Below are 21,629 nucleotides of genomic sequence, written 5' to 3'. Positions count from 1 at the left end.
ATCCGATGTGAATAAGTTCAATTCCATTAAAATATGACTAAAATTACATCTCAAGCGAGTAAGAGAGATATATCATCAGATATATCAAGTCTTGTTTCGTATGTCACGTCGTAGCCACACAAGAGATAATTCCGATTTTTGGTTTATTTCACCTTGTTTAAATTATTTGTTTTTTTTTTACTGAACTACTTTGCTTTTAAGTTTAGTCTAAATTTCACGAGGCATAATATGCAGGTCGGAAAGTAATTAAAGTTTAGTTACATTAAACATTTAAGTATAGTTTTTATCAGAAATACCTACCGTAAATTGATTTTACGTAATTTTTATTTACATCATACATTTTGTATAATTTAATTTAGTACGTACTATTATTAGGCATATGATTAATTGGTCATATTCCTTAAATTTCTTACTTTAGTATTGAGTGAGTTTCTAGAAAACATATCTCAATTATCATTTCAATTATGCTTTAATATATATATTATTTTTCTGTTGATTTTAATGATACTCTTAATTTGTTTTTTTTAATACTACTATATTTTACTATTATTTTGTTGATTTTAATGATACCACTATTTTGTTTATTTGATTATGTGTGATTCTTAATTTGTATAATTTATATTTTAAAAATTATTTCTGATTATCTTTTTTGCATTGTATTCTTTGGAATTTGATTATTTATAACATTTACCTTTTTTTCTAGATTCTTATTCTATGTCATTTTAATTTGATCTAATTAATTTTACTATCTATTTTTATTGTTATTCATTGTGGCTTGACACGGTCATAGCCTTAAAAGCCTTAAAAAGTTCATAAATATTTAAACTAGTGTAATTTTGAATGACTAAATAAATAAATAAAATCAATAAATAAATAAATTATTTTAGTGATGTAATTTATAAGAGCGGCCATAGAAAATGTCAAAATCGTTTGATTTGAAAATATTTTTTCTGTCACTCTCCCGAAAATACCTCCTGACTGATCGTGGTTAACTAAAATCGACGTTTTTTGTCCCGTTTTCCGCATCTCAAAATTGTACCAATTTTCTTTTTTTTTAGAAACAGTATCAGAATGAATTGTCTCTGTCGGGACTTTTTAAATTTTTTAAAATCGTATTTGAATAACGTGCGTCCGAAGACGGCAGATAAAACGGAGCGCTTCCATGAGTTTTTGGATGGGCTAACTTATCAAAAAAGCTTAACAATAGATCCACATCGACTATAAATATCTGTAGCTTGTAAAAAAATCGCTGCTCTAGTACAAAATACGGAAATTCGTTTGAATGTAGAAAAGTCAGACCGCGCTTTCTCTTAAGAGGTGCCATTTTTAATACCACCCCCTTCTACATCCATACTTAAACTTCAAAGCCCATATATTTAATACTTAAAAAAAAACAAAACCATTTCATAAATTTATGTACATTTAATTACAATAATGTTATTTTTTATGTGTAATGTATTTTTTTTAGAGAGTTGTACAGATACAATTTGAACATTTAGGTTAACCTTAACTAATAAACAATATATTTACAAAAACAATTTGAAGAACAAAACATTGTTATAAAATCTATAAGCTTTCCGATGAAACTCTATCTACCTATCATAAGTGAATTCTAAATAATTGGTCATTTATATTATAATAATTCTTGTCCTCTCCTCTACTTCATCTCCCAATTCTAAAGCTTGTTCCAGAGCACATAAAGTGAAAATGACTCTTGTATTATTGATGTATTTTTTTGTTTTAATATTTTAAAAAAAAACTATGGTAAAAAATATGCGGCAAATACCTTAAACACTTTGAGTACCGGCCGAATACACATAGAATTTACCCTGTGCCCGGCCCATTTTTGTGAAATTTCATGATTTGTGAAGTGTTTCTTAAAGTGTCATATTATGAAAATACTGGGTTAAATCAATTCAAACTTCCCATTCTTATTTGAAACAATTAAATAAAATAAAAATATCTGATAGTTTTCTAACATTGGCCTTAAGGGAGAGCCACATTGCGCATTGTAATGTTCGCACATATACAGGGTCTCACTTCTTTTTTTGTGCTTTGGAGCCGTGTTAACACGTGATTATTATAACAATGCGTTGTGTCTCGGTCGCGTGTTTTCGCTTGGTTTACCAGCAGCGAAAAAATACTAACAAAAGTCAGTAGATATCAATAAAATGCGCCTTTTTAGACAGCTGGTAAACCGCGTGAAAACACAGGACCGGGACACAACGCGTGGTTATATAATCACGTGTTTACTCGGTTCCGGGATACAAAATGTTATAATACTTGAGTTATTTAATTAAAATCGTTCTATAGGGAATTCGAATCCCCCCCTTTGGTCCGGCTAGGTTAAACTGAATAAATTAAGTTTCATCGTGTCAAATTTAAAAAATATATTTTAGAAATTTCAATAATGTCCTCTGTAGGGGTGAAATGTCTTGTGTCTTCGAGGCTTTACTTCGATATAATTATCGTGTTCGTGATGATGAAAAGTTTCATGTAAAGGAACAGGAATGATCTCTACAGTAGTTCCAGATTTTTTTCCTTCGGATCTCGGATGCTCCCACATCTTCGTCAGCCCAAGGATAAACACCATTGTAGTGGCGAACAGACCCAAGATGAATCCTAAAAATGAAAAACAGTTTTAAATCTTGAAAATCACAAACACTATGTCCTCAATTTTTTTAATTGTTGACTCTTGTGAAGGAAAAGAGCTGAAATCTCGATGGAGATAGAAAACGCCGAGATAATAGCGAAAGTTACACAGTGTCCAAAGAAGTCAAGTAGACTAATATATTAGATATTGAAAAATTAATATCAATTTACTTTGCATAACAATGTTTGAGTATATCCAAATGGTTGCAGACTGGCTGGATTTCCTCCCTAGGGAGTTATTCATATTTTTATTTATTGCAACATATAGGGAAAACATTTTTGAGAAGGGAATATGGAAGTCTATATGAATAACTTCTCAAGATCCAGCCAGTCTTCAAGCATTTGGACATACTCAAACATTGTTAATTTAACTACCTGGTAAAAGAAAAAGTAAAATTGGAAAATTGTTTTCAGGCGTTGCCTAGTAGGGGATTTGGTTCAGCCGGATGGATCTCACCCGCATAATAAAGGTTTCAGCTCGTTTACTTCGCAAAAGTCAACAGATGGAAGAGTTGAGAAAATGTGGATGTTTAAACATGGGCAGAATAGTAAATGTTACACAGTGTGCAAAATAGCCACTTAAACCAGCCAATGACAGCACTTTAAATGGCTAGACTTCCATATTCCCGAATGTAACAAGAACCACGAACCTTTGATTCATGAATCCGAGACACTAGCCACAGGATCACAACTTGACTCACATATAAAAATATTATCGACGAATAAAATTTATTAACATAAATAAATTATGTAATGCATTTAAGTACCTTGATAACGTATCCTTGTGGTATAACAGTCATTTTTAAGCAAATGGTGATACAAAGTTATCCATAATTATTTTAACTATGTTAAATCATGTTGAGTATTTTTTAATATAATCTTTTTATATTTTATTTAAAATAAATAAATAAACAAAATCAACGATGACATCTATGAATCAAAGTTATAAGCGTTCCAAAAGTGGTTTGAGTCTTAATTTAATTGTGGTGAGAAAGTGTGAAATTCCGCTAGGCGTCTCTGTAATCACAAAAAGGAGTAATAGGCACTTAAAATTGATACCCATCCCAAACAATCAATTTTTTTTAAAGGAATGAATACCGAGTAAAATAATGCTGGATCAGAATCCAACAAAGTTGAGAATAAACGTGAATAAAAAAAAACTTTATTTTCAGTAAGAACGTTTTTGTCAATTTTATAAATAGTAAAGTTATCCAAACAGAGAGTTTCTCATTTAATTAATTATTTAGATATTTTCAATGAGGAAAATCAGTGTTTTTTTCAATTTATCAATAGACTATCAAAATAGGAAAAAAATCAATACTTATTTTTTCAACATTTTTTTAAGATTGTACAAATTTTTGTAGACAAGGACACAAACATCAACGGATGAAAGTATTGAAAGAATATAAATGTTCAAATATGGGCAGAATGGTGAATGTTACACTGTGTGTAATGTGCCCACTTAAACCAATCAATGACAGGTCATAAGCGTAGATGCCTAGACTTCTACATTGCCTTCTATAAAGTGTTCTTCATCTCTGTTTTAAAACGTTAATTTATTATTTTATTTTTGTAATTTTGAAATGACTTGTTTGCATAACAACTTTTTTTTTAGAGTTCTGCAGACTGGTGAGGCTTCTCGGAAACCGGAAATCTATTGTAACACTCTATCATTGGTTGATTGAAAATAACTTGTGACGTAGTTCGAAGCAGTTCATTTTTTTTATTTACATTTTCGAGAAACTTCGCCGTATAATGCGTATGCTCCCATTAAACATAAAAAAAAATAAAAAATTATCTGTCTCAAGAGAAAGAAGAAAGTCTGCTGAGAATCTGGCTTTTAGAACGTGGTTTTTCATATTGGAATTTTTTTTGGTTTTTCTTTTTAATTTGGTTAATTTTTAAATTTTATTTTTATTTTCCATGTACCTACATATTTTCTTTTTTTTTCCAAAGTTATAAGAGTTTTTATATGTTTATAGAATAAATATAAGATTAGGTAAATATACATGATGTTCTTTAAACCCTGTCACATCCGAAACCACGATGATCGGTATGAGCAAGACATATTGACACATCAAAATAATTTTTAGAACGACTAAAATCTCTAAAAAATAATATATCGAAAAAAAACAAACGGTTGCTTACTTCTTCAGGGGAAAAACGAGAGGTGGGGGGGGGGGAGTCTAAATCGCACGGCCGCGCCCCCTCGCTTCTCCCCTGCAGAAGTAAGCAACCATTAGTTTTTTTTTAATATTTCATTTTTTTTAATTTTCTTCTTTTTTCAATATGCTAATATGTCTTCTTGCCTTTACTGATCATCGTGGATGTGAAAGGGTTTAAAGAACATTCTGTTTATTAGAACTTAACTATAAGCACCTGCTGACGAACTGCATTTTATGCTACTCAGTAGGACTTGATATGTTAATTTTTGTATGCTTTTGATAAATAAACAAAAAAATAAAAAAATGTTCTAATTTTTACTGCGTGTAAGAAAACGTTTTTTTTATCGAATTTCTCTTACCAAGTTTCTAATTAGTGGACTTATGCATTATTCTTTGCCTAATCTTATTCTAATCAAATATTAAAAATATTTGTTTTTAAAATTAGGTAAGACTAAATACTAAATGAAATAACATTACATACGTAATTAAAATAATTATGTTGACTACGTCCGCATCAAGTGGTTAATCTGCTTTGCGTTGCAGATATTGTTTAGTTTATTTGCTTACTTTGCCTGAGGTGTCAGGTTCGATTCCCGGTAGGGTCGACAAAATATGTATGTTTATAGTTGTTTTCTACAGTGGTATTTTTAAGTCTCTGGACAGGATCTAAAGCGTGAGACTTATCATTTTACCTTCGTATATCAAATGATCAAGATATTCTGCTTTGGATAAATAATGCTGTACACAATGAGCTACTGGGTATAGAATAAAGAAATTATGTTAACAGGTTTGTCACATCAAACATAATTAATATTTAGATAGTTGAAAAACAATAGAGAAAAATCGTATTACATAATATCTACATAACTGAATGTTAATAAATATTTATATTTAACCACTTACCGACTTTTTAATGTCTACAGATTTCAAGACCTACCCATCTGTTCATCAGGACACTAATTAAACTAACATGCAGATCCCCTATACACCTTCACCACAGTTGTTGAACACAAATATAAATCTAACGTGCTGATTTGTAAACACACGTTTTGAGTAGGTTTTTTTTAATTATTTTATTTGTTTATTTTTCCATACATATATTATTTACATACAAATATAATTACAAAAAACACTTAAGAAAAATACATCTTTAAATTAAGCTATAACATAAATTGAAAAAAAAGACACCACAAAGACTTCAGCGTCCGAGCGTGGGCCATTCCTTTTTTAATTATTAAATAGTTTAAAGCACATATATATGATATGATATGACCATGAAAATAAAAGAAAAGAAAAATAAAAGAAAAGAAAAGAATAATTAAAGAAAAACCAAATTAACATATGCTGAAATTACGAAAATTTGATTCATTTGCAGTATGCATTTTTTTTTCTTAATAATGTGTCTATCTGCTCCTTCCATGCTAATCCAAAACCTTAAACCTACTTTAAACTGGTCCAGTGATTTAATGTTTTGTAATTTTATGGTTAGAAGATTGAGATTGAGTTTTAAATGCACCATTTTCATTTTTTTTACATATATTTATTTATAATTTTTCTTGCAAAAACTGTAGTGAAGAAAGAGACGGATAAGTCAATAAACCGGTAAACACAGAAACGTTTAGCGATATGTCACAGAATTCATGGGAGGGGTCAGGAAGGGGAGGAGCTTAATATTATAAACCTAATTTTAGTGCATGTTCGGACATGGTGGTGTTTGCATCCTCTTTAACTCTGCATGTAAGTAATTTATGTATCTAAAAAAAATACTATGTACACTACGGTGACGGTAAAGGTGATAGTGTATTATATTATTTGCATGTTGGTGTAGTAAGTGTCCCGACGAAGAGACGGGTACGTCTCGAAACCGGTAGACATAAAAATATGGTAAGTGGTTAAATACTAACATTTACTTACATACATTAAAATGTTTGACCACAAAGCTTTGAATATTATTAATTCATATTTTAAATTTACCATGCCGGAAATCGATCCCAGGACCTCAAGCGTAGTAGGAAAATACATTTATCCATATAATACTAGTTGGATTAATTTCCATTCTATTTTGCTTTTCATATTTTTTTTCAGAGATACTACTGGGTAAAAACACGCGGTAGAAAATATCGTGGGTGTACTGGCAAAAAACGTTAACTTGAAAATCAAATTAAATTTAATATCACTTTAGTTTTTAAAATAAGTAAGGTTAAGTCGTACACCGAGTAATTTGTTAAGGTTAAAAGCTTTAGATAACTTAATATTTCTCCTCCTTTCCTTTTTCCTCTTTCCTCTTTCCTCTTTTTTCCTTTTTCCCATTGAGTAATAGTTTCGATTTAAGGTAATTTATAAACAAATACGTTTATTTCTATTTTTATATATCTTTAAATTTTTAATCTTTTTTTTCTATTGAATATGTTCTGTTACTTGAATTATAAAAATAAAACTTTTATTTTATTGGTTGGTTGGAAGAAATTGCCATTTGGCAATAAGCCCGCCAATGTACAAATAATCATTATGTACAAAAAGTTAAATAAATAAATAAAAAAAAAAAAAATATTTAATTTATATAAAATTGTGAAACGGAAAAATTAAAAACATGCTCTTAAATGAGCACTTAACATCTTACTACATATAAATAAGATGTAAAAGAGTAAAATTGGAACAAAACTTAAATGCTTGAATTCTCAAAACAGGGAAGTTTTTTGCCAGTATGCCCACAATATTTATGTGTGTTATATTATAAGATTTAAAATGAATACACTGTAACCTCTTTTTACACGAGGGATACATTTAATAAATAAAAACAACATGTAAACAAAGAATTCTCAAAAAAATTCTCTGCTGGATAGTTTTTTTTTATAAAATCCATTGAAGATTAAATAAAAAAAGGAAATTCTTTACTATTTATAGGAACATTTGAGTTCGTAAGTGAAAATTCTTGATGGAAGTTCATTGTTATTTATTGCAGAAAGAGAAGACGAGTGATACTTTAATCCACAAATTTAGAATACCCAGTGACCGGTTTCACTGTGGATATTCCAAATCTGTGGATCAAAATATCACAGGTCTTTCATTTCCACAATAAATTACTATTTATGGTACCTTAATTTTTTCCACAATTCGATTCTTAGTATTGCTTACCACTAAGATGACAATATGTTTTTTATCTTAAACATATAGATGTTCTTCCACGTCTCAGAAATAAAATTTAATGTATGTAAACCACAAGTTTACGGATCAATTCATTTTCATCAAAGTGATTTTCATGTTTATGTAGTAATGGTAACACTTTTTGGTTTTTAAAGCTTTATTCTTCATCAGTTTTAAATCACGTTTCGAATTTATGAAAACCTAAACTGAATTCATAAAAAGTAATGATTCGTTTTACGATCGACAACAAAACAATTTAAATGTTTTATTTTTCCAATACTTTTTTCCGTGTCGTGGTTAAATGACACCTATCTGATTCAATAAAAAAATATACATTTTATAAAAAAAAAAAACTATTTTATTAACATATTTTAAAAGGGAAAGATAACGTTTTGGAGAAAGAAATATAAAAGTTCAGGAATTTACAGAATATTTCTCCTGTTTTTGACTTGTTTAAGCGGCCACTTTACACTTTAAATACTGTCTAACATTTATTATTTTAACATACTACAACCGAGATGAAGAACATTGTACAGAAGGTTATATAGAAATCTAGGCATCTACAGGGCTTAAAACCTATAATTGGCTGGTATAAGTGGCCATTTTACACACTGTTTAAAATTCACAATTCTGTCTCATATTTGAACATCTATATTCCTTAAATTCTTTCGTCTGTTGATTTTTTTGAAATGAAAGAGCTGAAACCTTTATTTATGCGGATGAGATTCATCTAATTGAATTATCTCACCTACGTACTAGGCAACGGCTAAAAATCTTATTTTTCAATTTCTATACGTCTTCATGGACCAGGTGGATTTATCAACAATATTTGGAGTTTGTCAAAATTTTTGTAGACAAGGACTGGATTCAACTTCCCGAGGAGCTATTAATACTAACATACTACAACAGAGATGAATAACATTCTAGATAAGGTAATATAGAAGTTTAGGCATCTACAGGGATTATGACCTGTCATAGGCTGGTTTAAGTGACCATTTACACACTGTGTAGAATTCATCATTTTGCCTATATTTGAAGATCTATGTTCTGTCTATGATCTATGATCTATTTATCATTTTTTCTATTCTATTATTAAAATGGAACAAAAAAGATTAGGAAATGAAATGTATTTATTTATTTAATTCAAATAAACGTTCGGAGGGATTTTAAAAGTATTGTGCATAGATAAAATATATAAAGTAAGAAATAAAATATGGCATTTGGTACATAAAAATAGATACATATTTATTCATATAAATAGTAAGAATATAAAGATGATATGAAAAATAAAAATTTTGTAAAACATTTCAATTATTCAATATACCGTGTAAGAAAAACTTAAAAATAAAAGTGTTGCCATACTAATACACAATTGTAGAAAATAAAATTATAAACAAATTATTATTCATATTTAAAGCATTAATTTTGTGATCAGACATTTTAACAAACGATATTAAATGTTTGTACAGAACAACTTACCAACTTTTCTGTCTACAATAAAAATACAGGAGTTAAAATTTTACATACAAATGATAAAAGTTTAAAATTAAATAATATGGACATATTTCACATTAGGAAAAATTTAAAAAACAGTGTTATAAATAATCAAACAAACTTTCAAAATGGTCCTTCAAACGATGTTCTACTGTAATGGTCACTCTTAACCTATCAAGCTCATCCCATCCTTCCATCCCCTCTTCCTTTTTTCAACTATTTCTCAAACATTAAATATTTTCATAATTTAATCAGTGCATATTTGTCCTAATCAGTGCAGGTGCTTATTGAAATGCATTTTATTTTGGTTTTATATTATTGTGAAACGACTACTGTGAAGGTGTATATAGGGTTTATTGGTGGCCTGACGAAGAGACGGGTACCTTTCAAAACCGGTATAAATGGAAAAGTCGATAAGTGGTTATTTACAAAAAAAATATAACATTTATTACTAACAAATTATTTACATTATTTGAAATATTTCCTTTTTTTTTAAGATTGAAAATTATTAAACGAAAATCTGGAAAATAACTAAATCAACTGTTTGCGCTTCGGATGTTGAGTCAGAATAAAAAAATAAACGTGCTTTATAATTCAGTTACAATAGATTTAAAATAATTCTAATACCTACTGTTTTTGTTTAATTAAAAAAGCTGGTATAATATAATTATGCATGAGGATAGCATCGAAGCTCCTACCCAGTTAGATATGACAGATGAAAACTATGGTATGTTTCGATGGGTGTTTGTTACAAGTTGAATAAACAGATTGACAATGAGAGTAACCATATGAAAGTTTTATGTTAGTAACTGTGTGAGTACTTAACTATCTGACTACATGGTGGAATCGACGGTATCAACTGACATATTTAACTACATATTGTAACTGACTGAGAGAGTTACTATTTAAATATTGTTTAGTGCAATCTTGAAGTCGTGTACTTTTTTCGTGTTTCTCAGCGATTTTATATCCGCTCATATTAGTTATTTGTTATAAGTAATTTGAATGTGTTGACAATTTATTGTTTGCATACAGGAAATGTTCGTATCGTCCTGAAGTCCCACAGTACTAGAACATAGTAACAAAAAGAGAGTGGTTCATCAGAAGGATTTGAAAATTCAAAATCAAAAAAATTATGGATGAAACACTAAATTAGACGATAATTATTGGACTGAATTGAAAAAACTAACCAATATATGTTACGGAAGACCTAAACTTTCGTGCATTTATTGTGTATGCAGGACAGGCTGGCAAAAATAAGCAAAACAAATTAAATAAAATCCTTACCTTTGACAGATATCATGGTGAGTGCCTTTAAAGCTAATGGAAGTATTAAAGCTTTGACCGTCAGTAATCCTACTATCATGGGATATATATATTTCTTATATTTTTTATATTTATGTCCATGGCCATGTTTATGCTTTTTGTATTTGCATTTGCCACCAAATATGTGACCATATTCTAGTCCGTGTTTGTGTCCATGTTTTTTATGGATTTTTTTATGCCCGTGCTTATGTAAGCCGTTGTCATGGTCTACATAAACACTTTCCAAATATTCGTTGCTATCGCCATCCCAATTTTCGTCATTTTGGAATTCCCACTGGTCACCGTCTTCTCCATCTTGATCGTATTGTTTTAATTTTTGATTACTGATGATTTCGTTTCCATCTGCAAAAAAGCGTCGATTCAAATATGAAGTACCAAGTCATTGAAATGGTCAAAAGCTTTAAATACCTGGGACATAACGGAAAATGAAAACTTTAAAAATAGCTGGGAGTGTGGCTAAGATTCACTGGCGCTGCATTCAACAATGTAATGGCTGTCTAGAGATCAATTGTTATTCTGTAAAAACTTAATACCGTCTTTATAGTGTATGCATAGTACTGTTCTTATAGTTTCTAAATTGATTTATTATTTACGTAAAACTCAGTATTTTTATCTATCATTGAGTACATTTTTATTTTTACTTTTTAACATTTTCTTTTCTTTCTTTCTTATTTCATTTACATATTAAGACCTTTAATTAATAGGTATTTTTTATTTTTTTTTAAATGTATTTTTTATTTAATTATTTTTTTTCCGGTAGATATGAATTGATATTTTTTATTTACTTTGTGTTTTTTTTTTAAATTGTGTTTTGGTTACCATTTATGAGCACCCACTAATTATGCATGTATATACATATATATTCTAATATATAAACTTTATTCAAGAAAATTGCTATTATTTAATTTTAATTATTTAATTTTTCTCAATTTTTGTACTTTAAAAACAAAATTAAACCATTTTATATAGTTTTATTGAGTTTTTTTATATTCTATCTTTTACTGAGATTATATTTTACCAAATACGTTTTATTTTTCAAAGCATCATAAACTTAATAATGTATGTTAATTATTTTATATGTTAACAAAATTTGTCTATTCTCTTTCATTTGATTCGTAATTAAAACTTATGTCTGAGCACCCGACGACAAACTATTATTTAATAGTTTATCTGGACAAAAAAACATGATTGGTACTTTGTTTTCTTTTTATAATGTATTAATATTGTAATAATATGTATTTTATTGAATTAAGACTCTTTACCAAACTGTAGATTGCATCAGGCTCTACTTTGGTGCAGCTGAATTTGTTTTACTAGTATCGAAGGGCAAGCTGTTCCTCTGTTTTGTAATACATATGGCTAAAGGACACTACAGTAAAATAAACCTAAAATATGTAACATGTTACCAAACAATATTAAGAACAGTGAGTTAAATACAGGAGTACGACGTGTGCTTAAATTAAAGATGATGATAAAGAGTTTTTTATTATAAAACTAGCCGCTTTTTTGAGATTTTGTATAGTCCTAGCTCCCATAAGAAACAATTAATCAAAAAAGTGATCAAAATCACGCTGATAGAAAATATCTTTGTTGTGTAAAAAAATCTCTGCTCCATTCTCATAATCCAGAAAGAAAATACAGAAATACGTTTGTATAAAGAAAAGTCAAAATATTGCACACATTTTAAATCAACCTTAAAAAACACATGATGACTAACCAGTAGCTCAATTACAAGTAAATATCGACGTGCTTAATAACATGCTTAGAATTTGAGCGATCACAATGAACATGCTTAAGTTATCACAGCCATAAGTCAACGCGTTTGTTATCTCTAAGTCAACGCTCGTGTCGGTTAGTTTTTGGGCTTCGTCGTAAATAAATACAGTTCACTCGAAATTGTTGTCACGTCGCTTATTAGCACGTCGATAGTTATAATTATTATTGTGGATAATTTTTAAATCCCCTCAAGGGCGCTTTACAATATCCCAACACGTCTTGCAGCTACGTAGCGCATTGGCGGTTGGGATTCAAGTTCCTCATTTTTTTGCCAACCGTATCGCCTCCGCTTGATGACAGTTGTCACCAGAGTTTGCTTCGTTAGTTCTCTTATTACTTCATTCCGCGCAAAGTCAAACTCCTGCACACCCAATATTCTTCTGAGACACCCATTCTCAAAGCTCAGTATTTTTCTGTTTTGGTCTTAGTGAGGTGCCACAATTTGCATCCATTGAGGAGAATAGGTGTTATGGAGGCATTATGTAGGCGACATTTGGTTTTTACTGAGTAAATATCCAATCTCCAGACAGCCTTCATACTGTTGAATGTGGCACCTGCTATTTCTTGCACTCCCAGTTCTTTTTGTAAGCTGCCATTTTCCGTAACATGTACTCCCGGGTATTTGAAACTCTCAACCTTCTCGATGACTTGGTTTGACAGAGTAAGGGGATTTTGGGCATCAAGGCATGAAGTGTTACACAGTACACGTTTAACATATCGTGGGATAATTACTACAACTGGGTAACGTCAAAATCACAGTTCTTTCGTTAACCATTAAAAACACATTTTTGTGTCCTCCAACATGAATGCAAAAAAAGACAAGTCGTGCGTTCAAATCATCATAATATTATAAAAGTAAATATAAAACAAATTTCGTTTTTACCTATTTTGTTCTCTACTGACCGGTTTCAGAACAACACAAGTTTTTTTTTATCAAGGTATACTTTACATTACTATTCATTAGAATTGTATCCTGTTTTACTTTTTTACGGTGATTTCTTAATATCCTCATATATTTTCTATAAATATGTAATGATTTTTTTATATTTTCTATTTTTATTTTTCTTCCTCTTCCTAATTCATTTTTATATTTGCTTCTTTTTTTTGTGTAAAATGCATTTCTGTCTTCATATTTAAAAATGCACTTCTGTTCTTTCCACTTTTATACTAATATGTAAAGATGTGATTTTTTGATATTTTTCTTTATCTTCTAAAAATCATTTATATATTTTTTGCTACTTCTTTGTAAAGTTCATGTCTGTTTTTATTTGTATATATAAATGTTAAACATGTAAAAGCCTAAAAAGCGTTTAAATGAATACATTACAGTAATACATCCGTATGTAGGCTTTACATCCATATGTAGGCTTTGTAGCCAACAAGTCTTTTTTTATGTTGGTTTAAAGATAGGAAGCCTGAAGTGAAATGGATACGATCTTTAAAACTAGACAGGAGTGGACAAAAAAAAGTTTATTTGGTTATTAATTATTTTTTCCTGATTGTGAATTCAACAATTTTTTAGTATGTCCAAATGTTTGCAGACTGGCTGGATTCCCTCCCTACGGAGTTATTTAGATCTAAATCTGTTGCAACAGATAGGCAAAATATTTTTGAGAACGGAATATGGATGCCCAGGCATTAGACATACTCAAAACATTGTTTAACTAACTAGCAAAGAAAAAGAATAAAAAATGGTTTTCAGACGTTGCCTAGTAGGTGAATTACTTAAGCTGGATGAATCTAACCCACATGATAAATGTTTCAGCTGCTTTTCTTTACAAGAGTTGAGGAAATGTGGATGTTTAAACAAAGGCAGAATGGTGAATGTTACACAGTTTGTGTAAAGTAGTCCACTTAAACCAGCCCATGTGAGCCTTGTAGCTAGGCTTCCATTCCTCTTCTCAGAAATGTTTTCCCATTGGAGCAAATTTAGATTAAAATAACTCCTTGCGGAGAAAATCCAGCCAGTCTGTAAACATTTATGTATACTCAAAACATTGTTTGACAAAACATTTCATTAAAAATTATTTAATATCTATATATGTGTTTTAATTTTTTTCTCGTGTTTTAGATTTATTTAGATAGAAAGATTATCATGAATTTAACAATTTTTTTTATTTGTTTTAACAAAGCCAAAATATATATTTTTTTAAAATATCGTATTATAATCGCTATGATTTTTTAAAGATCTACATTTCTGAAATAATTCCGCGTCTGACGTCATAGGTTCTTCGCCGTCAGTTCTCCCGATTGGTTTGTTTACGATAAATAAACCGGAAATACTTCACAGCTCTCATCTCATTGGTTGGTGCACATGAACCAGCGATGTCGTTCAAAGTGCGTTTTTATTAAAATATTTTTTATTATTTTATTCGTATATTTTCACGAAACTTTGCAGTACAATTTAATGCTCTAATTTTTACTACGCCCAAAAAAACATTTTTTTTATCCAATTTCCCGTAGTTCTGAAGTTCTTCATTCTTTGATCCACAGTTTAGTAAACTTTGATATGTTAGTCGGTTAACACGTGCGCTTTTCGCTATCTGTTCAAATGTTACTAATAATGTTTAACTACTATGTTTGTATGAGAGCGAATTATGGACTTGGAAAAGCAGAGATGAAAGTAAGTTGAATGCTGTCGAAATGCGAGCTCTCGGGCAAATGTTAGGTAAATCTATGTTCAATAGATAAACAAATGTCGAGATTCGTACATTATGTAAAGCTGAAAGCATTATCGATTAAACCAAGAAAGAATCTCTGCGAATAGATAGCAGAAAAATGGCCAAAAGTTTTATGTTGCGAATGTTGATGGATTAATAAATAGTGGAAAACTTAGAAAGATTTAGAATGACCAAAAAAATTTTATTGAATGTAAATCAACAATAGGACAGGAACACGCCAGTATTTATATATTTACTAGCTGACCCACAAACGCTGTCCTGCCCGAACGTTGGCTCGCCTGCTATTACCTTGGAAAAATACTTTTCATTGATAAGTAGGTACCTAGGTACTTGTTTATGAATAAATTTCAACACCAAAAATTATTAATATTCGACATGGAAATTAAGTAGGTACCGAGATAATTGTTTATGGTTGAATGCCAAAACATAAAATAATTCATTTTCAACTATGTAATTATTTTTGCAAATGTCAAACTCGGCTTTTTTCACCAACAAGGGTGCATTTCCATTTATGAATGCGATTTTCAAGAATGTATTTAATGTTGAGTTAATATTGTTTTAGTTTTACCAAAAATCCAGTTAAACAAAACAAATGGGAAGAAATTAAAAGGAATGTAAGGAAAGATTCTGATTGGGATACCTAAAAAGCGAATATTGTTTGTAAACATTCAAAAACAAACTTCTTTTAAACACAAAAAAACAAGATCCTTCAATTTTTTTTATTGTATGATCGTCAAATGCAACCCTGGTGGGTCAATTGAAAAAATAATAATGCTTCTATCTTGGTTTTTACAGATTCGATTGAAAATTTATAAATCTATGAACATACGGAGCGCAAAGTCCTACGTTTTGCTGAAAACCGCACGTATATCTAGGAGAGAGTTAGGAAAAGTTCTGTAACATCACACGTACAGATGAATTTTATATATAAAGATAACGTCAAGTCAACATAAAACATAAGTACTTTGGCGGACTCATTGCTAAAAGAAATATCTTCCAGTCAACTAAAATCCATATTAAAAGATAAAGAATGTGAAATTAGATAGCGAGTTTGGAAGGAGAAAAAAAGAGGAACGAAGGAAAGAAAAGGGATATAAACGTTTATTTAAAAAAAACAATAAAATTGGGAATTCTGGATACTGAGGAAATAAAGTAATGTTTCAGGTGTTTCTTGAAGGTGGCTAGAGAAGGTGCATTTTTTATATGAAGAGGTAGCTCATTTCAAAGTCTGGCTAGCACCTTGAATGAAAAAGGAATATATGAAAAATAATGTGCTATGTCGAGGAATGGAAAACGTTCTCTCCTGAGAAGAGCGAAGTTAAAAATATATTTTCTTAAACCCCTAAACATTATAACCTAAATTTTAAAGACTCGATAAATAATTATAATTTAAGCCTCTCTTCTTCAAATAAATTATCTAGAAACTAGGTCACAATACATCACATATCTTATAATGTATTTTCGATTAAGCATACCCACGCAAAGGCCATGCCTATGTGGGATTTTTTGTTTGATTTAATACAGTAATATTGAAAATGAAATGTACTTCCCGTTATGTTAGCAACATAATGAAAATAAATATTTAAAAAAATAAAATAGTATCCACTCTGATACCTACTATAATCTAATCTAATTCGTTTTCTTAGAATCTATATCCTTAGCGTAAAACATTGGACAAATGTCGACAGATTTAGTTTTTAAGTTATGTATCATACGTGTTAATTGGTAAGATTAAAAATATTAAGCGTTTTATTATTGATTGAAAAAGCATTCTCTTCGCAACATTTCATGATGAATTATAATAAAATAAAATCTTCGTTATGAGTGATACACTTTAAATGAAACAATTATAAAATCGGGAGAGCATTCTCCAAAATTATTTAGCGTTAGTTTATTTTAAGACTTGACTAAGGAGCATCCATGTTTTGAAACCGGCTGTCGTATTAAATTTATTTTGATGATTTTACACAAAATAAATATGTCAACAATATATATATATTTTTTTTCTTATTTAACTTTTTGTACATAATGTTATTTGTACATTGGCGGGCTTATTGCCAAATGGCAATTTCTTCCAACCAACCAATAAAATAAAAGTTGTATTTTTATAATTCAAGTTACAGAACATATTCGATAGAAAAAAAAAAGATTAAAAAGTTAAAAATATATAAAAATAGAAATAAACGTATTTGTTTATAAATTACCTTAAATCAAAACTATTACTCAATAGGAAAAAGGAAAAAAGAGGAAAGAGGGAAAAGGAAAGGAGGAGAGATTAAGGAAAAGAAATGAGATGTTTCTTCAGACAGATATTTTGAGTTTGTTCAAATTTTTGTAGATAAGGAATGAACTCAACTCCCTGGGGAGCGGTTAATATGAACATATTACAACAAAGATGAAATACATATTAGAGTTAGTAATATGAATTCTAGGCATCTATATGGCTTATGACCTGTCATTGGCTGGTTGAAGTGGCCGCTTTACATATCAATCCATTTGTAGCTCAATCACAAATAACTATCGACGTGCTAATAAGCGACGTGATAACAATTTCTCACCATGGTTGTTTATCGTATTCGCGGTAACAATGCAACATACGTGAACACCTAATGACAAAATATTTACGTTGCGCGACGTATAATCATGCTGAATTTCACCGGTGTAAATATGGAAAATATTCTAAAACTGCTATTTTTATTTATTAATTATTTATCACGCTATTTATTGGATTTAGCCGGCGGTTGGCGAGCCAAATGCCAAGAAAAGCAGTCGTCATAGTAATTGTAATTTAATTTTCACTTATTGGTATTAGGTACTCCTTACTTTTATGCAAATGCAGTACATTGTATTATTTTTTATAGTAAACGCCGATTTTTGCCAATAAACTGTGTTTATATATATTATTAATTAGTCTTTATAAATTGGTTATGTTTTTTATGAATATTTTTGTTTATTATGCTAATTATAATTAGCTTATTTGGTTTAATTACGTTTTTTTTTATTGTTCTTATTTTATTAATTTTTTAAAACTTTGTTAAATATATTTCATAACTTTGTTAAATATTATTATCTTAGGCATGTTTCACATTTTTGTAAAATGTTTCCCTTGGCACGGAACATCCCAGTGAGGGAACATTATTCTGCTTAAAAAAAAGAATACAAACATTGAAAAAGTATAAATAAATAAAATAAAAAAATATACGAGAAAAACAAAAAATAAACCGACACACGTGTTAACTTATAATTGCGATAACTTAAGCATGTTCATTATTGTTCATTGTGATTGCTAAAATGCTTAGCATGTTTTTAAGCATGTCGATAGTTATTTATGATTGAGCTACTGGTCCATTTAAGAAGCATAGAAATTAAAAAAAATTTTTTTTCAGGTTTAGCCTAGTATGTAGGTGAAATAATTCAATTAGATGAATCTCACCCGCATAAATAAAGGTTTCAGCTATTTAACTTCACAAACAACAAACAAGGTTTATTGGTTGGTTTAAATGGCCACTAAAAATCAACATATGAAAGAATTGACGGAATAAAGATGTTCAAATATGGGCAAAATGGTGAATGTTACTCAGTGTGTAAAGTGACCACTGAAACCAGCCAATGACAGGTCATATATATATGTTTGGATAATTTATATAGTGCCATTTTTGTGAAAATCACCTCAAGGGCGCTGTACAATAAATAAATATCCGCGCACATCTTGCAGCTACAGAGCGCATGGGCGGTTGGGATTATGATTTATAACAATTATGATATATAAAAGCAAGATAACATCACGTCTTGCAGCTACAAAGCGCATGGACAGTAAGAAGTCTAGCCCCTATTTAAATTTTTATTTTATTTTATTTGACAATAAAGTTTAGAGCTTTAGTGATATATTAAAGAACAAAATAAAAAAACAAATTTTAAAAAATAGAAGCTAGATAACAACAAGTCTTGCAGTTACTGAGTGCATGGACGGTTGAAGTTCTAGACTCCATTTACTAAATTTAGATATTTGATAGTTGATAACATTTACATAATATGATTTATATATTATGATAGCTAACATCACATAACGTCTTGCAGCTACAAAGCGCATCGGCGAGTGGAATTTAAGCAACATAAGAGTGATTAAAAAAAGTTAAAATAAAAAAAACCCTTATAATAATACAACGAGCATAGAACTGGTAAGTATGGCAATTAAGTTAACATGTAACAGCACAAAAAACTAAACAAGCCTTGTAGATGCCTAGGCTTTTATGTTACCCCCTCTTAAATGTTCTTCATCTCTGTTGTAATATGTAATTATATTCTAAAACTAAAATTTTACTAAAACTTACCACCCTTAGGTTTGTTTTTGGAAATATCCTTAACTAATAACTTCGTCACGATATTTGCACTAGTCGTATTTTTCACTGTATTGTTTCTCAAAAATACATTAACACTAAATTCGTCTTTCACTTTCAGTTTTGAATCATTGAAAAAACCCCGAAATTTTGGAAAATCAACACTGCCTGAAGGTTCGTTGTAAAGATTTTGATTGATCCACGTTACACTCATTTTAACTTTGACAAATAATTCAGACGATGAGTTTAATTGATCGGAGATACTTTCGGTGTTTGAACATGTTTGAAGTTTGAATCCGTTGTTTTGATTCTAAGTGTGTTGTTGATTGTATGGAAACTCGTTTTCAAATGTATAATGTGTCTTGTGTTAAATGGTTATATACCAAGTCTGGTTAGCTCGGGCCAAGTGGCGAATTGTTGCGTGAAATATGGTGAAGATTTATTTCAATGATTGCCATAATTGGAGGTCGTGAGTTGAAATTTTCAGACTTGCGCGGTTTACGGAGACTGAAGCTATTATTGACACCGTTGTTCGAAACTCAATGTCTCTTTGTACACGCACTGATATAAAATGCATCGCAGGGGTTACTAACTTTAAATACGTATGTACGCACTATTTTTATAACGTTTATTATAAGTATAATATATTAAACATGAATAATTTACTATACTTCCAGTTTTTTCTCAATAATTCTCATTTGGGAAGGTACATAAAAATAAAACATTTTTGTCATAATACATTATCAGTCAATACAACTCAAAACAGTAAGAAAACATAATACAGAGTATTTATAGAAATACACTTCTTATTCTTCTACTTCTTCAGCCGTATTCTCTCCACTGCTGGATAAAGGCCTCTTACAAAAGTCTCCATTCCTTCCTTTCACCCGTTTTCATCATCCACGTTTTATTGACAATAGAAGCAATGTCGTCAACCGAACACTTTTTTTCTGTGCCCATGGTCTCCATTTTATTATTCGAGGTGTCGACGTGCTATCATTTTGTTTGGCAAGTGTCCTGCTCACTCCCATTTCAATTTCTGATATCCACAACTCCGGTTCAGCGCCTTATTTCTTCATTCCTTACTTTGTCTCTTAGACATACACCAAGCATCTGCCTTTCCAAGGATCGTTGCATGCATTTTGATTTCTGACTATTTTTTTGTGTTACAGACATGGTTTCTAGTCCGTATATTGTCACCGGCAATATGCACGATTTTTATGCTTGTCTTTTTAAGCAGAAATACACTATTCAAAGATAATAAATTTATAATAATCACTATCAAAAAGATTCAAGTAATATTTTTGAATCACTACACGATGAACTATTTATTTCCGAGTTTTTTAGTTCATCCGGCAGTTTGTCAAATTGGGAAATACCATTTTTTTACACTTTTAAAGTAATAAAGGTCTATAAAATATTGTCAAGTAAAAAAAATATTTTTTTTAGTTCTGACAAAGAAATGGGTACGTCTCGAAACCAGTAGACATAAAACGTCGGTCTTAAATACACATATTTGTTAACATTCATTCAACATTTTGACCACAAAGTTAATACTTTGAACATAAATAATACATGTTTGTAAACCTACATATCGGTCTGTTATACCATAAACGCTTGAATTTTAAATCAAATATCACTGACATATTACAACAAAGGTGAAGTCTAGGCATTAACAAGGCTTAAAACCTGTCATTGGCTGGTTTAAGAGGCCACTTTACGCACTGTGTAAAATGAATTATTTTGCCAGTTTAAGAGGGTAAAATCTACTAATTTGCACACACTCAGAATATTTTTTTGCGTTGCACAGCCGCCAAAGGAAGCTTTAAAATTATTAATGCTATTTGCCACATTTTAACCATAAACATTTCAAAAATAGAACTTTTCTTCGACAAATTGTTAAAAAATAAGAAAGTCCAGCCTTCTTACAAAAATCAATATATTTTTTTGAGGCGTAGGACCTTAAGCCCTCGGTTTTTACTGTAACCTCACTTGCGACCGCTCTGAGGGTTACGACCCACAGGTTGAAAAGTACTGCACTATAATATTTTGTA

At 30.0% G+C, this 21,629-nt stretch overlaps 1 protein-coding gene across 1 annotated transcript in view; it reads right to left on the bottom strand.

The window, feature by feature from the left end:
- Window positions 1-1,402: 1,402 nt before the first annotated feature.
- LOC148282977 (uncharacterized) overlaps window positions 1,403-21,629 on the bottom strand; it is a 61,719-nt gene continuing 41,492 nt past the window's right edge. The window contains exons 2-3 of the mRNA XM_088224234.1: window positions 10,743-11,123; window positions 1,403-2,622 (exon numbers count right to left, since the gene is read on the bottom strand). Coding sequence (XP_088080360.1) covers window positions 2,405-2,622; window positions 10,743-11,123 — 599 coding nt within the window. The 3' untranslated portion in view covers window positions 1,403-2,404. The remainder of the gene's footprint in view (window positions 2,623-10,742; window positions 11,124-21,629) is intronic.

This window comes from Micrasema longulum, unplaced genomic scaffold (genome assembly GCF_059751315.1).
Source record: "Micrasema longulum isolate JH-2025_06_02 unplaced genomic scaffold, ASM5975131v1 h1tg000274l, whole genome shotgun sequence".
Lineage (NCBI taxonomy): Eukaryota > Metazoa > Arthropoda > Insecta > Trichoptera > Brachycentridae > Micrasema > Micrasema longulum.
The sequence above is the reverse complement of the archived record's forward strand: the minus strand, read 5'-3'. Positions and strand labels throughout refer to the sequence as shown.